The 19,522-nt window shown below is 39.8% G+C and overlaps 1 protein-coding gene and 1 pseudogene across 1 annotated transcript; both read left to right on the top strand.

Moving 5' to 3' along the window:
- Nucleotides 1-1,170: 1,170 nt before the first annotated feature.
- LOC139382492 (extracellular calcium-sensing receptor-like) lies at nt 1,171-6,113 on the top strand. Its single transcript, XM_071126576.1, has 7 exons — nt 1,171-1,454; nt 1,925-2,219; nt 2,853-3,142; nt 3,388-3,668; nt 4,063-4,271; nt 4,597-4,942; nt 5,197-6,113. Exons 1-7 carry the CDS (start codon nt 1,171-1,173, stop codon nt 6,111-6,113), a joined length of 2,622 nt encoding a protein of 873 aa, XP_070982677.1.
- A 10,672-nt stretch (nt 6,114-16,785) lies between these two features.
- LOC139382654 (extracellular calcium-sensing receptor-like) lies at nt 16,786-18,213 on the top strand (annotated as a pseudogene).
- Nucleotides 18,214-19,522: the final 1,309 nt, after the last annotated feature.

Raw genomic sequence — 19,522 nt, 5'->3', positions numbered from 1 at the left:
ATCAGTCAGGAAGTTAAAGCTTGGTTGCTAATGGGTCTTCCAAATGGACTGTGACCCCAAGCATACTTCCAAAAATGGCCTAAGGACAACAAAGTCAAGGTATTGGAGTGGCCATCACAAAGCCCTGACCTCAATGCAATAGAACATTTGTGGGCAGATCTGAAAAAGCATGTGCAATCAAGGAGGCCGACAAACCTGACTCAGTTACACCATCTCTGTCAAGAGGAATGGGCCAAAATTCACCCAACTTATTGTGGGAAGCTTGTGGAAGGCTACCCAAAACGTTTGACACAGTTAAACAATTTAAAGGCAATGCTACCAAATACTAATTGAGTCTATGTAAACTTCTGACCCACTGGGAATGTAATGAAAGAAATAAAAGCTGAAATAAATAATTTTCTCTACTAGATTCTGACTTTTCACATTCTTAAAATAAAGTTGTGATCCTAACTGACCTAAAACAGGGAATTTTTACGTGGATAAAATGTTAAGAGTTTTGAAAAACTGAGTTTAAATGTATTTGGCTAAGGTGAATGTAAACTTCTGACTTTAACTGTAAGTAAGGCAACGTGCCAAGAGGACTAGACTGTATGGGAAATATAAGAGAGGAAGCTTACCAAGAGGACTAGACTTTAGAATAAATACTGTGTACTGCCAGCGTACCAAGAAGAATAGACTATATGGGAAGTACTGAGAAGTGCCTGAATGCCAAGAGGACCAGATTGTAGGGGAAAAATAAGAGAGGCAGAGAGCAAAGAGGTCTAGACTATAGAGGAAATATAAGTCAGGTAAAGTGAAAAATTGACTAGACTTTTGAATAAATACAGTGAAGAACCAGCGTGCCATGAGCACTAGACCGTAAGAGAAATATAAGAGAGGCTCATGGTTATTGTGTGTCTACTGTATGTTTATGTCTATCTAAACCATTACAGTCAACATAGTTCTGATACTGGTGCATACACTCTCTGTAGCTGAAAGAAGCAGGACCTGACTGGGTGAGCAGAGCAGCTTCTAACCCCTCCCTCCATGGCATGGCCATACCCACAGTGTGGCCCCCAGAGGAATCCCCGTAGAGGTACAGTGGGTATTTAACCCAGAGAAGAGAGGTAACCTGACCTATGAAGGTCTGTGTGGCGCTGTGCTACCCCATACCCTCTACACATCAGAGGAATGAGGCTCTCTCCGGCTCATGCTCTGGATCCAAGTCTGGCTGGTAGTCTGGGTCTACTACATCTAGCTGTGGTGGCTGGTGGGCTCACCTTGCTCTCGTCTGCCTCTGCCTCTGCCTCTGGGCTGGAGTCTGTCAGATGCAAGATCCAAGGCACCCCTCGTCCTCCGGCGTTCTCCCAGGACGGGGACTTTGTCATCGGGGGTGTTTTCTCCATCCACAGCTACATGCACACTGTGGATCACAGCTACACCAGCCTGCCTGAGCCCCTGCAGTGCACAGGGAGGTCAGTGAGCGCAAGAGGGAACAGGGGACAGGACTGTGGCTGTGTGGGTAGACAGATAAATTGTGTTTTAAAGACACAGAGACACACTGTTTAGAGACAGATAAACAGTGTGTTCAAGACAGAGAAACAGTGTGTTTAAAGACAGGAAAACAGTATTTTAAAGACATATAACCATTGTTTTAAAGACAGATAAACAGTGTTTTAAAGACAGATAAACAGTGTGTTTGTGTCTGAGAGAGTAGATAAAGCCTACTGTAACAAAGTGTCACATTTTCAAATGCAGGCAATACAACAATGTCCTCAATTACAGTTATCAAGTCCTCAATTACAGTTATCAAATGTGAAGGCAAGTAGACAGTGTGGAAAATAAGGCTAGATTTTAAGATGTTTGCCCTCATTTAACCATATAATCTATAGGCTAGTTTACCATTTAATCAAGTGGTGCTCACTCACCTATCTTCTATTTACAGTTTGAACTCCCGTGAGTTGCGCTTCTCGCGCGCCATGATCTTCGCAGTTGAGGAGATAAACAACAGTTCAGACCTTCTACCAGGTGTCACACTCGGTTATCAAGTGCACGACTCGTGCAACACGGTCCCCATGGCCATGAATGTGGCCTTCCATCTGGCTAACGGCCTGGACCCAATGTTTGATACCGGAGAACAGTGCTCGGGGTCGCCTACAGTAACAGCTATCGTGGGCGAGTCTGCCTCCTCGCCTACCATCAGCATGTTGCGCATCATCGGCCCTTTTGGAATTCCTCAGGTAATCTCCTACGGAAAGAAATCATTCAGCTTCTTTTAATATACTGTATTTCTATTATCTCTCCTTCAGGAATGAGTTCAACTTTTAATTTACTGTATTTCTATTGCCTCTCCTTCAGGAATGAGTTCAACTTTTAATTTACTGTATTTCTATTGCCTCTCCTTCAGGAATGAGTTCAACGAGTTCAAGTTTCAATTGTATTCTCCTCTCTTTCAGAAATATACATTTCTGTGTGAAATTTTGAGGAGAAAGGCATTTGAACATAGACTCAGGACTATGAGTCTGGAGAACTTCTGTAGGCATTAAAACATGATCTGAGGACTACCTTTCATAGGCTAGGTTGTTATGGGAGACCAGGGATTAGTTTCACACCTTTTACTCATGTTTTTCACAGCACCAGTATGTCTTATATTTCTATTATCAATATGAATAGAACGACCAAGATAGAAACGAGCAGAAATATGTATCCGTTTGAATTTGGCCCAATGAAAAACAATACATTAATATTATTAATGTCTCCCTAACCTCATACCACACAGCTAAACAAAAAAAGTAGGAAGTAACCAATAACTGAGACTCCTTTGGCCGACATGATGTTCTTTCTCATGTTTTCGACTGTCTGTTTTTACCAAGGTGAGCCACTTTTCCACCTGTGCTTGTCTGAGTGATAAGAAACAGTATCCAACCTTCTTCAGAACCATCCCCAGTGATCAGTTCCAGGCTGCCGCTCTGGCCCACCTCATCAGGCACTTCGGCTGGACCTGGATTGGGGCGGTCCGTTCCGACTCTGACTACGGTAATTACGGGATGGCGGCTTTCCTACAGGCAGCACAAGAGGAGGGCATCTGTGTGGAGTATTCTGAAGCCTTCTCCCGTACCAACCCACTCAGCAGAGTGCAACGGGTGGCCGACGTGATCCGCAGGTGATCCGTGATTACTTTACTTTTTTTCATTCACACAAATGCAAGCCCATATTTATAAAAAATACTATTGTTAATAATTTCTCTCTTTTCCAAAAGCTGATCTGTGTGACCAACATGATTTGCATATCTTAAGCATGTCAAAAGTGTTGATTAATACTAATGTTCATGTTCACTTCACTGAGACATTCCAATGAATGACAAACATGACCAGCATATTAAGCATATGATATAATCATGTTCCCCAGCTCCACAGCCCGGGTGGTGGTTGCATTTGTATCCTACAGGGACATGAAAATCTTGCTGAGGGAGATTGACCGCCTGCCCTCTCCACCCCGCCAGTGGATCGGGACTGAGTCCTGGGTCACTGACCCAGATATGCTGCGTTTCGGCCTGTGTGCCGGGGCCATCGGATTTGGCATCCAACGCTCTGTCATCCCCGGCCTCAGGGACTTCCTCCTGGACCTCTCCCCACAGAAGGTGTCCAACTCTCCCCTGCTCACTGAGTTCTGGGAGGGAGCCTTTGGCTGTAGGATGGGGACAGGTATCTATCTATTTGTCTATCTGTCTGTCTGTCTATCGATCTATCTATCTATCTATCTATCTATCTATCTATCTATCTATCGATCTATCTATCTATCTATCTATCTATCTATCTATCTATCTATCTATCTATCTATCAATTTACATGTGTCCAAATCTCCCACGCTCTGTCTGTCTGTCTGTCTGTCTGTCTGTCTGTCTGTCTGTCTGTCTGTCTGTCTGTCTGTCTGTCTGTCTGACTGTCTGTCTGTCTGTCTGTCTGTCTGTCTGTCTGTCTGTCTGTCTGTCTGTCTGGATGTCTGTCTGTCTGTCTGTCTGTCTGTCTGTCTGTCTGTCTGTCTGTCTGTCTGTCTGTCTGTCTGTAGGGACCTCATCTACAGGTGTTGGGGTTGAAGAGAAGGTGTGTGATGGCAGTGAGGATATACAGCAGCTACAGGCCCCCTACACAGATACATCCCAGCTGCGTGTCACTAACATGGTGTATAAAGCTGTTTATGCCATAGCACACGCCATCCACAGCATCGTTTGTGAAGAGAGAGAAAACTCCACTGTGAACTGTGACAAAAACCTTAATGTGAAGCCAACACAGGTGAATGACAAGTCTGTAGTATAATTTCCTGATAAATATGTTTATATAGACAACATGTATGAAGGCCTAGGAGTTCTCATTATACTTTACAACTTGTTCTGAAGTAACACATCTGTTAAATTTGAGTTGAATTTATGTTCTGTTTCTCTCTCCATATATCTTCCCTTTTCTCAATTTCTCTCGTTCCATCTTTCTTCACCTTTCTCCATCTCTCTTCTCTCTCTTCCCCTCACTCATCTCTGTCTTCTCTTATCTTCATCTCTCTACACCTCTCTCCTTCTCTCACATCCCCTCTCTCTCTCTCCCTTGACCTTCCAACCCCCAGGTCCTGGAGAGATTGAGGAGGGTGAACTTCTCTCGTAACGGGTACCACGTGTCTTTCGATGCCAACGGGGACCCAGTGGCCACCTATGAGCTGGTCAACTGGCAGAGACGGGAGGGTGGGAAGATGGAGTTTGTGACAGTGGGGCTCTATGATGGGTCTCTGCCTCCTGACCAGAGGCTTGACATCGAGAGGGAAATCACCTGGGTAAAGAACAGTACCCAAGTACCTGTGTCAGTGTGCAGTGAGAGCTGCCCCCCAGGCACTCGTAAGGCTGTACAGACAGGAAAGCCTGTATGCTGTTATGACTGTATCCAATGTGCAGAGGGACAGATCAGTAATAAATCAGGTAGGACTATAGGAACAGTTGTGTAGTAATTTCTGTAGTAACTAAGTACTGGTTTCTTCCATTTACCAGCAATACAAAGGTAGTGTCTGTCAATCATGTTCCTGTTCTTATTATCTCATGTAAGCTGCAAATTAATTCAAAATTCTTTATTGTAAACTGACGAAGTGCAGCATTGTGGGACATGTATTTGTAAATAAATAAAACCTGAATCTATTATTATTAACATTTGATGTCTGTTGTTTTGTCCTGTTCAGATTCTTCAGACTGTCTGATCTGTCCAGAAGAGTACTGGCCCAACGCTGAGAGAGACCGCTGTATCCTTAAGCCTGTGGAGTTCCTGTCCTTCCACGAGTTCCTCGGAATCATCCTAACCGCCTGCTCTGTGGGCGGGGCTCTACTGGCCATCGCCACGGCAGCTGTCTTCTACCGCCACCGACATTCGGCCATCGTCAGGGCCAACAACTCTGAGCTGAGCTTCCTGCTGCTCTTCTCCTTGGCTCTGTGTTTTCTGTGTTCTCTTACTTTCATTGGTCGGCCCTCTGAATGGTCCTGTATGCTGCGTCACACAGCGTTTGGGATCACCTTCGTTCTCTGCATCTCTTGTGTTCTGGGGAAAACAATAGTGGTGTTGATGGCCTTCAGGGCTACACTTCCAGCCAGTAATGTCATGAAATGGTTTGGTCCTCCACAGCAGAGATTGACTGTAGTGTCCTTCACGTTTGTCCAAGCTATGATATGCACTCTGTGGTTGGTCCTGTCCCCTCCCTTCCCCATTAAAAACCTCACTACCTACAAGGAAAAGATCATTCTAGAGTGTGATGTGGGTTCAGCTATTGGTTTCTGGGCTGTGTTGGGCTATATAGGACTCCTGTCTCTCTTGTGCTTTGTGCTGGCTTTTCTGGCTCGAAAGCTGCCGGATAACTTCAATGAGGCCAAATTCATCACCTTCAGCATGCTCATATTCTGTGCAGTCTGGATCACCTTTATCCCAGCTTATGTCAGCTCTCCTGGGAAGTTCACTGTAGCTGTGGAGATCTTTGCCATCATCACCTCTAGCTTTGGGTTGTTCTTTCTATTATTTGTTCCTAAATGCTTTATTATTCTGTTCCGGCCGGAGAAGAACACCAAGAAACACCTTATGGAGAAGACATCCAATGATATACGTTATTAAGAAATGATTGAGTGGAAAAAACATTGTAACGTTCAGTTATATGATTTATCATACAGTTAAGTAGGACTACTCTGACAGAGATGACCAACATTTTAGCAGATAATCATTGGTAACATTGTAACTAGGAACATGACACAGGTTCACTTTAGATATTCCAATATTATGAGAGATTGTTCAAATCTAGAGTGTTAAAGTGATTTTACTAATGCCCTAGACAATAGGAAGTACTGTGCCGCCTTGTTTCATAGATTTATCTAAAGCTTTTGACACTGTAGACCATGCGATGCTTTTGGGTAAGCTGTCGTCAATAGGACTGGGATTGGATGCCTGTCGTTGGGTTTAGGACTATCTAAAGAATAGAAGTCAGGCTGATAGAGTCGACGTCATCCAGTCATAGCCATTAGAGTTGGTTAAAGGGGTCCCTCAAGGTTCTCTACTTGGTCCATTACTGTTCACTCTCTACATAAACAATATCTGTGATGAGATAAGAACTTGTCAAATTCATTTATATGCTGATGACAATGTCATGTACTCTATCGCTTCAACGGCTGACCAAGCATTATCACTATTGGAGACATATTTTGAGATATTACAAGTGTATTTCATACAGCTGAAACTTGATGCAAAGAAAACACATTTTATGATTTCAATAGGTTCAAAAAGTTGGTTGAAAATACACTTGCACTTATGAGCTTGGATGGTTTTTCGAATTAATCAGGTCTCTGCATATAAATACTTAGGGACATGGTTGGATGATGAACTGTTTTTTAAAATGCATATTGACGAACTTTTGTAAATGGCTAAAAATCAAGCTAGGCTTCCTCTATAGAAACAGGACATGCTTGTCCTCTACAAATAGAAGACAAATGATGCAAGCTACTTTTATGTCTGTTATAGATTATGGGGATATTATTTACATGCATTCTACGGCATCAACACATAAATAGCTGGATACTACTTATCATTGCGCACTTAGGTTTATTACAGGTGCTAGCTACAGAATTCACCACTGTGTTTTATATCAAAATGTGGGTTGAACTTTGCTGTCTGTGAGACGAGAACAAGCTCTCGTGTTTGTCTATAAAGCATCTCCGAATAAGCTACCTTCTAATGTATCATCACTCATCAATATTAGAATTGTATATCCTAAAACCAGGTCACAAGCATGGATTACACTTGAGGCCCATGCGATTTCCACAGAGTTGGGTATGGCTGCCTTTTCCTAATACGCTCCTTGCCTATGGAATAGCCTGCAGACTAAACTTAAACTTGAAACTCTTGTTCCCCTTGATCATTTTAAATATTTATTGGAGCATTTTTATTTTTGCATTGCTTGTAACTGTTTCGGGAAAGACAAGTTCTTGTGCTGTATTTTTATTGTGTTATCTGTGATCGTTTTGTTTGTCTTGTTTAGTGTTTTAATCATTGTACATAATTATATGTGTAAACATGTATACGCATAGCCCAGCTGTAACAGAGACCTTGGTCTCAGGCTGTGTTCCTTGTTGAAATAAAGTTATTAAAAATATATATATATTTAAAAATCGAATTTGACCAGCTAAATGATGGTATTAGCAGTAGCCTACAGAGTGGAATAACTTCCATGTTGTTGGAGAAAAGCTTTATTTCTATATGAATTGATATAACATTGAAATGCATTTGTTCAATTGATATTGTAATTCATCATATTATGCATTATAATAATATAATTAAAATGTTTATACACAGTTGAAGTCAGAAGTTTACATACACTTAGGTTGGAGTCATTATGTTAAGGGAATTTTTTATCAATAATGACTAATTATGTATACATTTCAATCAGGACTGACTAATCAGAATACTATTATGTTACTGTATATGTACTAATCAGAATACTATTATGTTACTGTATATGTATGAATTTTCTTTCTTAATCCTAGTACTGAATATAATGTGTGTAAATATAATCAAGAATTAGAACAATGACTGTTTGATCCTTGGTAGAAATGAATGAACGATATCTTCAGACTGGCTAGAATGCTTATCTACACAAGAAGACCTTGGCTCATAAATTATATTAAATTGGTAGGGAGACGATGTGGGAAGGCTTGAGATACTGCCTTTGTACCAGGGTGGGAGAAGAGACGGGTTGGTACTGGAATTAATGACGTCATTTTCAGTTTATAACCTGTGGTAAACTGTATCGTGCTCAGTACTCTCGTGAATAAACTCGGCTGATTAACTTTAAGACTGGGCCGATGTACACCCCAGACCACAGGGACGGTGACTAGATCCAAACGAACAGTGCTTTTCCCAGTCGGCAGCAGGTCAGTAGCCTTTATTCTCGAATTTGGGAGGGATTATTTGGGATATTTTTTTATTAAATGTTATAAAGGAGTTTGGATTTAATCAATGATAGGTGCTTGAATATTCTGAACAAATACAACAGGTTTCTCCCTTGTGTTTTAACCGAAATCGATAGGAAGGAAACAGCTCTGAAATTGACCTGTGGTAAGGTGCACTACCATAAATAAACTAGAGCTTAATAAATCCTGATTTTGCAAGCCGGAAGGTTATTAAGGAGAGATATAGTACACATTGGGGAATTAGGACGCTTGTTCCGTACAAATAGGATAGCCATTAATTCAAAAAACATACCTAAATAAAGTTTGAACCTATCTGTATATGGGAAGTAGTCTGACTATGAAGAAGTAGCAGATAGATATATTAAAACAGGTGAGGATAAATCAGGCTTGGTGAGAAGGCAGGGTAATTCTAGGCGAACAGAATAATTGAAACTGTACAATGCTGAAAGAAATTATTATCTAAGGGGAGGACAGGGTAACTTAGTCTAGAGTAGTGAGATATGAGATATTAACGTTGAAAGTCCCAAGGAAAATATCCTACGGGTGAAATGTAATGTCCGATCAAAAGTCATCTATAGACGTGGTTTCCAGGAAGGAGAAACACATACTGATTATCTTTAAAGAGACACACACATAGTCAGACAGAAAAGCAACTAAAGTAACTAAGTAACGGTAAATAGCAGATTCATAGAAATACACATAGAAGGTCAAATTAAATATAGAAAGGCATAGAGAAGTGATTAAATACCATAGCTACTTGTAACGGTAAGGATTAAGGATGGGTGGAAATTCCTCAAAGGAGGTGCCGGAACTAACGGGAGACGAGCGTTATATGGAACAGAAAGACAAGAGAAACATTGATTTCGGTCTTAGATGGAGAAAGAAATATGATTTTGATGGCCGTCTAAATGTAGAAAAGCTGGAATCACTTATAAAACAGATACATAAGGAATGTGGAAAAAATGTGAAAAAGCAGAATAAACAGGGGTTATACACAGCCGGAGTTTGGCTTTCGGAAGCAAAAAAGAGAGTGGGGAGCGCAGATAGTAGTAAATCTAAAAAGAGTCAAGATGCGCTGCCCTCCGCTCCCTCAGATTAAAAAGTTAGCCAATTGGGTGGAGGTGAGGGTAACAAACTATATCCTTCCCGATTATACCAAGAATACAGAGGTAATCCAGTCAATGAAATAGTGGTTGTGAGAATACGGCTGCAGGAGCAACCTGCGAAATTACCACCCATATATGTGAATCCTGCTGAAGCCGAGGGGGGTATAATAGAGTTAGAAAAGGGAATAAAGTCGAGAAAAGTGGATAAGGTGAGTCAAAAGACAAATATAAAATGTTTTAATTGTAACGAAAGTGAACATTTCGCCCGGGAGTGTAACACTCCCTGCAAACGTCACCACCAATATTGTAATTTAACTGAGGGGAAGGTCAGAGGCGACAATCGGGTAAAAAAAAAAGAAGGGTCAGATACTAAGAGAGCGAGATTAATGAGAATCCTAACTGAGGGAAAACTTTGGGTCGTTAAATTAGGGCTATTTTCTGTTGTCCAGAGGCCGGAGTTACAAATACAGGCAACTGGAAAATGGGTCTATTTGCGGAGAATCTCAGTCAGTTCCATAGTGTTTGTGGTATAGTGGTGAGCGTAGCAGTCTTACAAACTGCAGTCCAGGGTTCGGTTCCCAGCCGAGGCGGTTAACTTAAATTGATTTTAGATTGTAATTCATCTATTTGTATGTTTTGCCTGAAAAAATATGGTCGCTAGTGTTTGTATAAGATATGAACTGAACGTTTAATATGTGGTTTTAGATTGAATTGAAAAAATAAGTCATTAAAAATAATGGCGAGACAATTTCGATGTGATACGCTATTTTGCCCAAAATGATCTGCTGGAATAATGTATTGAGATGGGAGTCGTATTTAAATAAATGTATCATAGAAGAGAAAGTCACCTAAAGTTAAATGTAGGGAATAACGGAGAGATACGATACATTTTCATGCTATCAGGATGTTATAGCTTTTTATGAATCGACTGACATACGATAAATTTAGCACAGAACATGGGACGTTTAAATGTTAGGGTATAGAAAGTTGAGAAGTTTGGTTGGTTTTACTTTGTTGATAGAATTTAAAGCAGAACTAAATCTGAACAGGGAATATATATTTTACAGAGGCAGGCTGATTTGCGGTGTCGTCTTACGTTGAACAACATCGTTCCTCAAATTTAAACAGAGAAAATGGGTTGTGGCATTTAGAGGGAAAATGCGTGCATTATAGCTTAGAGTTACTTTTCAAAAGTGGCTAAAAGTGCCAAAAACATTTTTTTTCAAAGGAGCTAAATATCGTAAGGATAGTCTGAAAAGATGCTACAGCTAGCAACGGAATTGTTAGGCATTCAATTGGGCTATATAGTGTAACGCTTTGGACTATAAAATAGGTAAGAATAGTTGAATCGTAAAAAGTTGTGGTTGTTTTCCTGAGTATTGATTTTTGGTTAGGTAACGCCAGTGAATTCAAACAATAAGTTAACATATTCTAAAAACACTATCTGTTTTCATTACGGGGAACAAGTAAATGTCTTGTCTTAAAGGGACAGTGCACGTTTATCACAGTGGTTTGAGTGTATGGCAGTGTATAAAATATTTTGGGACGACAATTTGAAGATAGACTGAATGAGTTACATGAAACATCGAGGGATTTAAAACTAATGATGTGAAGGGATTATCATAATTATTAGGTTTCGTTGTTGTAGTAAAAGTTTGGGTGAAGGGGATTTCCCTGTTCCCAGAGACAAGATATCTTAAAGGGGTACAGTCACATATGGATTATTAGGAGTTTTAATTAGACAAGTGAATAACGTATTGGGAATAGAGTCGTAATTAAAATGCTAAGTCAAAGACGAGACAGTTACTTAAATCAAAATTAATTCTAAATAATAACGAAGAGACAATTACCATTTATGCCCATCGAAATGTTTTTATAAAATTAGCGAAATTAGAGATATTGGTTGGTGTTGTAAATTATAATTCAAGATTTGAACAGATGTGATAAATTAGGTTTGGTTTATCGAACCCGTACTACCGTTGCTGCAGACAACCAACAATTATTTACAATTCATTGAAAGTCGTTACGGATTGGGTCGAGGTTGAGCGCTTGTTAATGACATCACTCGCAAGGCACTTTTGTCGCCACGGAAATTATGTTGTGACTGGGGGTAACAGAGAAAATTGTTTGTCTTTTAGAAGGAAAATGCGTGCATTATTGTTTTGAGTCACTTTTCAGAAGTTGATAAAAATTTCCAAATACATTTTTTAAAGTAGTTTGTGAGTCGTCAGGATAGTCAGGAAAGATGCTAAAACTAGCAACTGATTCGCTAGGTGGGCATCATAGATTTGTGGCGTTTATTTGGACTGTATTAGGCTATGAGAAAGGGAGACTGGATGTCTGAATCATAAAACATTGTGATAATGGATTCTGATGGTTATTGATTCCTGGTTTGATTGTTTATGTAACACCAGTGAATGTGAGCACTGTTTCCATTATGTGGAACAATGTTAGGGTATTAATGTTGAAAAGCAACCTCTATAGAAAAACATAATTGCATATGTTTATGGAAATTAGCTAGGTTGAATTTGGTTATTTGAGCTTTTCCCCTGATACGTAGACATCTGTAATAGGGGCAAGTTTTTTTTTCTTGAGGAACAAGCAGATGATGTTTTGTTTTATTGAGACGTAAACGTGAGTCTCTGAGTAATTTTTTCATCTGAAGCATTATAGTAGTGAGTTTTTGTATAGTATGTTTTTTGCTGATAAAAGTGGTTTGTTTATTTGGTTACTGGTTATGGTCAATTTTAGGGTTTGATTTAACTTAGTTAAACATTGTATTCTGGTGTGTTTAAGTAGGTTTCCTTATTCTGGGACGGATGGCAGTTATCTAAAATATGTAAATTGAAGGAGCCATGGGAGAATGCGATTGCATTTTTATTAAATATCTGGAATTATATTACGGATTTCTTACACTGAGAAATGTACGACATTTGCGGCAGAGGGAAAAAGTAATACATTGGATAATAATGTTATCAGGTTAATTGTACCTAAGGGTAGCATGTTCATTCAAGTAAACATATACATAGACGTTTAAAATGTATGATTAATGATTTGAGTCAAAGGGGAATTATCATTAGGTTTAGTTTATAGTTCACTTTTGAGTTTCTGAATCGAAGTAGAATAGTGACTGCTAGTTAGGCGTGTTGTGTTCTTCTGGGAAAATTGAGGTTTAGGTGTCTCACTTTTAGATGTTTCCTGGGATTATAATCCTGGGGAGAGTCAGTGAGATAGCGGCCATAAATGACCAAGACCTGGAAGTTTTGATTATCCATTAAGCTTTGCAAATATATACACATAAAACATTTGTTAGGACTATTTGTTTTAGTGCAAAGGTATTTTAAAGAGGCAAGCTCACATATGGAACTTTATGAGTTTTTATTTTATGAGTTTTAATTACACAAGTGAATTTCTTTGATTTTAAGGATAAAGGGTTCTTTAATATGTCTAATATGGTATGGAACATGACTATAAAAGGGTGGTATGACCTATTGACCTTATCATGGCTATATTTTGGGGTCTGATCAGCCCCGGGGGAGAGACATTTGTATAATGAATTTGTGGTCAGTTGGGTTACTAATTTTAAGGTAAATTAATTATAATGGAGTATTAGTTAGGGGTTTAGAATTATTGTTTGAATTACTAAAGAGAAATTGTTTCAGGATTCTGTTTTACAATATTACCTGTGAAGTTTTTGAATTGGCTATTATGGATTTGATATTACAACAGAAAATAATTATATTTATCATTGAGAATAAATAGGGGTGATAAATTACTGTAGATAAGGTATTCCACACTATGCAACATATATTAAATTAATGTTATTGTCAGATAGAATACTGAGGATCCCTGAAGGAAAGAGCTTGTAAGTGTAGGAAGGATTTTGATATAGTTAGCATTTGTTTTGGCTCTGTTTAACTATTAGGAGGTTTTTGAAATAGTATTAAATATACTTGTTAAAGTAGATAAGACACTTGACAGAGAATTGGTACAGGATTGGTACAGGATTGATATGAATGGATTCCCAAGGGAGAATTGGACATGATAATGTCAGAAAATAAGGATAATTTACTAATCCTACCTAAGTCATTATATATTTGTATATTTGTTACCTGGGCAAAGCCAGGTATCAAAAGGGGGGTGGGTAAGTTAGTGGCCTATTGGATAATAAACTAATAAATAGGCATAGAAGTTAAAGATTTAATCAGAACAAATGAGAAACTGTTTGTTAACCAAACCTGTATGTCCAAGATTTTATGCACTACGGGTGAATTACAGGTGAAGTCACTCAATCCAGTCCCTGAGGCCTGTTGGGGGGACCATACCAAGGACTCCTGGTGACAGCTAGCTGAAAGAGCTACCCGGATTCATATCACACGGCGGGAGGGTAAGACACAATGACACTGTCGAACAACAGCAGTGTTCGAGAGGAGAACTGAAATTAACAGAATTCCGGGGGCCATCTCTCGAATGAAGATTTACTTTCCCGTCATTCCATCCCTGTTTTTGTTCATAGAAGTGAAAGTGTTTCTGGCTTTTGCTGATGATGTGTTCTCTGGAAGAGGGTGGGGCTTTATGGGTGCGCTGTCCATCCTGAGCTGTCTGGTTGTGGGAGCCTTATTCCTGATACACCATGAACACCGAGAAGGCCAGAGGGTAATATTGACATAGTTAAACAATTAGGATTTAGTATTAATCAAGCATAAGACATCACTTGATCTGGATAAACAGGAAGTGAGAGTGAGACTGAGAAGGATGTCTCAGAGGAGTTCTATGTAGACCAAATGGGGCCTCTGACTCTTTGGCAGTTCAGGACTAAGAGCAGCTAATATGGAAGACATCTATGTAAGTCCCTGTAAGTCCCTAGTTCATGGAAACCAGTTATCACTCACATCGTGTGAGAGGGCTAAATAAATGTACATACCCAGTATGGAAGAAGATGGAGTGTAGTGAAAGTAAGGGTTTCAGTGGATAACCTAGTGCAGTTAAACTGGTAACGGGGATTCTAACCTCTGGTTAGAGTGGATTCAATATACGGCCAGATCAATAGCTAAAAAAGAATGCTATGCTTGTGCCACAGCAAACCTCAGTTGACAACCATCCCTTTTCCATTAAATGGAATTAATTCACCTAAGGGAATGGCCTATATGGTAAATCTATTCATGGAAGCAGGAAAGCCAGATAATAAAAGTTTTGCACTATTCATATCCACGTTCCTCTGAAATCTAAGCTTCCTCCTTTCACAGAGGCAAGGGGAGACTGTTTACTGTTTGATTCAGTATAGTACTTCTGGGAAATATGTGGGGGAAATCAGTACCTGCAATAGGACAGATAATGTTACTTCTGATGCGACAAATGAGTGATTTGGCAGGCTGGTTGAGATCTGGGGATTTCAGTAAGATAAGGAGGCCCAGGGCTCACATCTGGTGGTGGTTGTGTGGGGGAATGACGTTATGGCCGAGTATTACCGGCTAATTGAACAGGGGTATGTGCACTAGTACATTTGGGAATTCCTTTCACACTCATTCAACACCATGACATGATGTTGGCTAAACGGGAGAAACGAAGTACTCCGTCTGGGTCTTTTGATGATAGAGTTTATATTGACAACATTGGGGTTCCACGGGGGGTGCCAGACAAGTTCAAGGCTAGAAAAGGATCCTGGCAGGATTAGAGTCAATAATTTTTTGGTGGTCCACTCTCAATGAGAATGTGGATTGGATCAATTATGTCTATTAAAATCCACAGCGCTTCACCAATTATATCAGAGATGTAATGCATGGCTTGGCAGAATAGAATAGTCTTGGATATGTTTGCTGGCTGAAAAGGGTGGGAGTATATGGAGGTAGTTTGGATCCCGATGACACAGTTCCGGATGGATCAGTGACCAAGGCCTTGGCTGGTTTACACACCCTAGCTCACGAGTTGGCAGTGAACTCAGGGGTGGATACTTCTCTGACTAATTGGGTTGACAGTGTGTTTTGAAGATGGAAAAATGTCATGATTACTGTGTTATAGGCTACCTTCACCTGTGTGATTGTGTTAGTTTTGTGCGGATGTGTTTGATTGCGTGTATGAAAGTTGTCATTTCCAGGACTATGGAGAAATCAATGACACTTCAGATGGTGATATATGGACCAATCCTAAGCTCTGACCAGAGAAATACAAAATACATGGCTCCGGACGTAATAGAAGAATCCGGATCCTTTCACTCGCGAGGAGACCATATTTGATGTTTAGGTAATTTAGATGTTTTCTTGTTTCAATGTATAGACAGTTTTTTTCATGAAGATTGTGACGGAAAATCCTTATAAGTAGAGATAAGATTTCTGATGTAGTTTAGAAGTCATTGAAGTTCATTGTGTGTACATATTGGTTTGTCTTATTCTAGTATATCATTGATATTTCCATGTAGTGTTTAATGATGGTATGAATTGTAAAGTCATTTTTAGGGTGGATTGTTAGGAAACTGAACAATAGTCTTATTTTAAATGAAACTGTAACTAAGTAAACTTATACTCTGTTTTATTATATCTGATTAACAATATGAGTTCATAAGAAGGGATTGTGTGACACGGACAAGGAGTAATTAAAGTTAATGAACACCATTCCAACTAGGGAGAAAGGAATGGTTTGTGGATTATGTAAGCAGAAAAGGAAGTTACCCTATGGTTGAACCGACGAAACTGAGCTCTGGGGTGTTTTAGATAAGGCAGTGAGTGCATTCCTAGGTTTTCTGTTAATAGAACTGTCAGCTAAGTGGTGATTGATAATGGTGAGGGGTCTAAAGTTAATTCAGTTAGGTTATGTGACCTGTGAGTGTGTTAGTGAGTTGGAATGAACTTTGGAACTCACTTGATTCTCGGTTGGGAGGAGGGGATTAATTTTAGAAGCAATGAAATTACGTCATGTTATTGTATATAAACTGTTGCTCGTGATAACGTGGCAGTGCGCTCCGAGAATAAATTGTGTTACCTATTATTGAAAGGACTGGTCTCCGTCTATTTTATGCAAACAAGAATCTTACAAATTCTCATAAAATAGATTAAGGGAATTCAATTAATGAAAACATATTGGAATGACTAAATTACTGTAACAACATCCCAGCTGTGTGTCACTAACATGGTGTATAAAGCTGTTTATGCCATAGCACGCGCCATCCACACAGCATCGTTTGTGAAGAAAGAGAAAACTCCACTGTGAACTGTGACAATAACCTCCATGAGAAACCTCAATGTGAAGCCAACACAGGTGAATGACAAGACGATAGTATAATGTTCTGATTGATATGTGTATATAGACAACATGTATGAAGGCCTAGGAGTTCTCATTTTACTTTACAACTTGTTCTGAAGTACTGCTACTGATAAATATAAGAGTTGAATTAATGTCCTGTTTCTTTCTCTCTCCCCCTCAATCCAATTCTCTCTTCCCTTCTGACCATCTCTCTTCCCACCTCTCCAGCTCTCCCGTCCCCACTCTCTCCCTTGTCTTTCCAAACACCAGGTCCTGGAGAGATTGAGGAGGGTGAACTTCTCTCGTAACGGGTACCAGGTGTCTTTCGATGCCAACGGGGACCCAGTGGCCACCTATGAGCTGGTCAGCTGGCAGATACGGGAGAGTGGGAATATGGAGTTTGTGACAGTAGGGCGCTATGATGCGTCCCTGCCTCCTGACCAGAGGTTTGACATGGAGAGGGAAATCACCTGGGTAAAGATCAGTACACAAGTACCTGTGTCAGTGTGCAGTGAGAGCTGTCCACTAGGCACTCGTAAGGCTGTACAGAAAGGAAAGCCTGTATGCTGTTATGACTATCCGATGTGCAGAGGGAGAGATCAGTAGTAAATCAGGTAGGACCATAGGAAGAGTTGGCATAAAATGTGTAGTAATTTCTATCCCGGTTTACTAAGTAGTGGTTTATTCATATTACCAGGAACATATTGTCAATCATGCTCCTATTCTTATTATCTCATGTAGGCTGCACATTAATTCAACATTCTTTATTGTAAACTGACGAAGTGCAGCATTGTGGGACATGTATTTGCAAATAAATTAAACCTGAATCTATTATTATTAACATTTGATGTCTGTTGTTTTGTCCTGATTCTTCAGACTGTCTGATCTGTCCCGAGGAGTACTGGCCCAACGCTGAGAGAGACCGCGGTATCCTTAAGCCTGTGGAGTTCCTGTCCTTCCACGGGGTTCTCGGAATTATCCTGACCGTCTGCTCTGTGGGCGGGGCTTGTCTGACGTTCGCCACGGCAACAGTTTTCTACCATCATCGAACCATCGTCAGGGCAAACAACTCCGGCTGAGCTTCCTGCTTCTCTTTTCCTTGACTCTGTGTTTTCTGTGTTCTCTTACTTTCATTAGCCGGCCCTCTGAATGGTCCTGTATGCTGTGTCACACAATGTTCGGGATGACCTTCGTCCTCTGCATCTTTTGTGTTCTGGCGAAAGCAATAGTGGTGTTGATGGCCTTCAGGGCTATGCTTCCCGGGAGTAATGCCATGAAATGGTTTAGCCCTCCACAGCAGAGATTGACTGTAGTGTCCTTCACGTTTGTCCAGGCTTGAAATGCACTCTGTGGTTGGTCCTGTTCCCTCAATTCCCCATTAAACTTCAAAGGGCCGCAACCCAGTTAACGTGATTGATATGACAACGGCCGATGAAAGTGCAGAGCACCAAATTCAAACAATAGAAATCTCATAATTATACTTCCTCAAACACACATGTATCTTATACCATTTTAAAGGTGATCTTGTTGTTAATCCCACTAAAGTATCCAATTTCAAATAGGCTTTACAGCGAAAGCACCACAAACGATTATGTTGGGTCACCACCCTGTCACTGAAAAATTCTGACATTTTTCCAGCCGAAGAGAGGAGTCACAAAAAGAACAAATTGAGATCAAATTCATCACTAACCTTTGATGATTTTCATCAGATGACACTCATAGGACTTCATGTTACACAATACATAAATGTTTTGTTCGATAAAGTGCATATTTATATTCAGAAATCTCACTATACATTGGCGCGTTACGTTCACTAGTTCCAAAAACATCCGGTGATATTGCAGTGAGCCACAACATTTTACAGAAATACTCATTATCAATGTCAATGAAAATACATGGAAATATAGATACACTTCTCCTTAATGCAACCACTGTGTCAGATAAAAAAAAAAAAAAAACGTTTGTTAAAAAGCAAACCTTTATTGGGTGGGAGTCAACAGAAGTCTTAAATAGCATTATAAATATTCACTTACTTTTGATGATCTTCATCAGAATGCACTCCCAGTAATCCCAGTTCCACATTAAATGTTAGATTTAGTTTGACAATATATATATATATACCTTCCATCATTTATGTCCAAACAGCTAGTTTTGTTAGCACGTTTGGAAAAACAAATCCAAAGTCATGAAGCGCGTTCCAGACGAAATGTCAAAAAGTTCCGTTCCTGTCCATAGAAACATGTCAAACGATGTATGGAATCAATCTTTAGGATGTTTTTAACATAAAACGTCAATAATGTTCCAACCGGAGAAATACATTGTCTTCAGAAGTGCGATGGAGGTTTAACAAATGATAGTTTTGGCAAGTCTGTTAGGACATGTACTTTGTTTATGACACAAGTAATTTCTCCAACAATTGTCTACAGTTGTTTCACTTATAATTTACTCTTTCTCACTTCCAGTAGGTGAGAAGTTTAGATACACCAAGTTGACTGTGCCTTTAAATGCTTGGAAAATTCCAGAAAAATATGTCATGGCTTTAGAAGCTTCTGATAGGCTGATTGAGATCATTTCAGTCAATTGGAGGTGTACCTGTGGATGTATTTCAAGGCCTAGCTTCAAACTCAGTTACTCTTTGCTTGACATCATGGTAAAATCTAATGAAATCAGACAAGACGTCAGAAAAAGTATTGTAGACCTCCACAGTCTTGTTCATCCTTTG

Source organism: Oncorhynchus clarkii, chromosome 24, assembly GCF_045791955.1.
Source record: "Oncorhynchus clarkii lewisi isolate Uvic-CL-2024 chromosome 24, UVic_Ocla_1.0, whole genome shotgun sequence".
NCBI classification, from domain to species: domain Eukaryota; kingdom Metazoa; phylum Chordata; class Actinopteri; order Salmoniformes; family Salmonidae; genus Oncorhynchus; species Oncorhynchus clarkii.
Note: the sequence above shows the minus strand (reverse complement) of the source record. Positions and strands in the feature narration are given on the sequence as shown.

Excerpts from the sequence above, each read along its gene's own strand:
- LOC139382492 (XM_071126576.1), top strand. The coding sequence starts at position 1,171 with ATGAGGCTCTCTCCGGCTCATGCTCTGGATCCAAGTCTGGCTGGTAGT. Across the intron at positions 3,143-3,387 it reads GTGGCCGACGTGATCCGCAG|CTCCACAGCCCGGGTGGTGG; the intron begins GTGATCCGTGAT and ends CATGTTCCCCAG. Across the intron at positions 4,943-5,196 it reads ACAGATCAGTAATAAATCAG|ATTCTTCAGACTGTCTGATC; the intron begins GTAGGACTATAG and ends TGTCCTGTTCAG.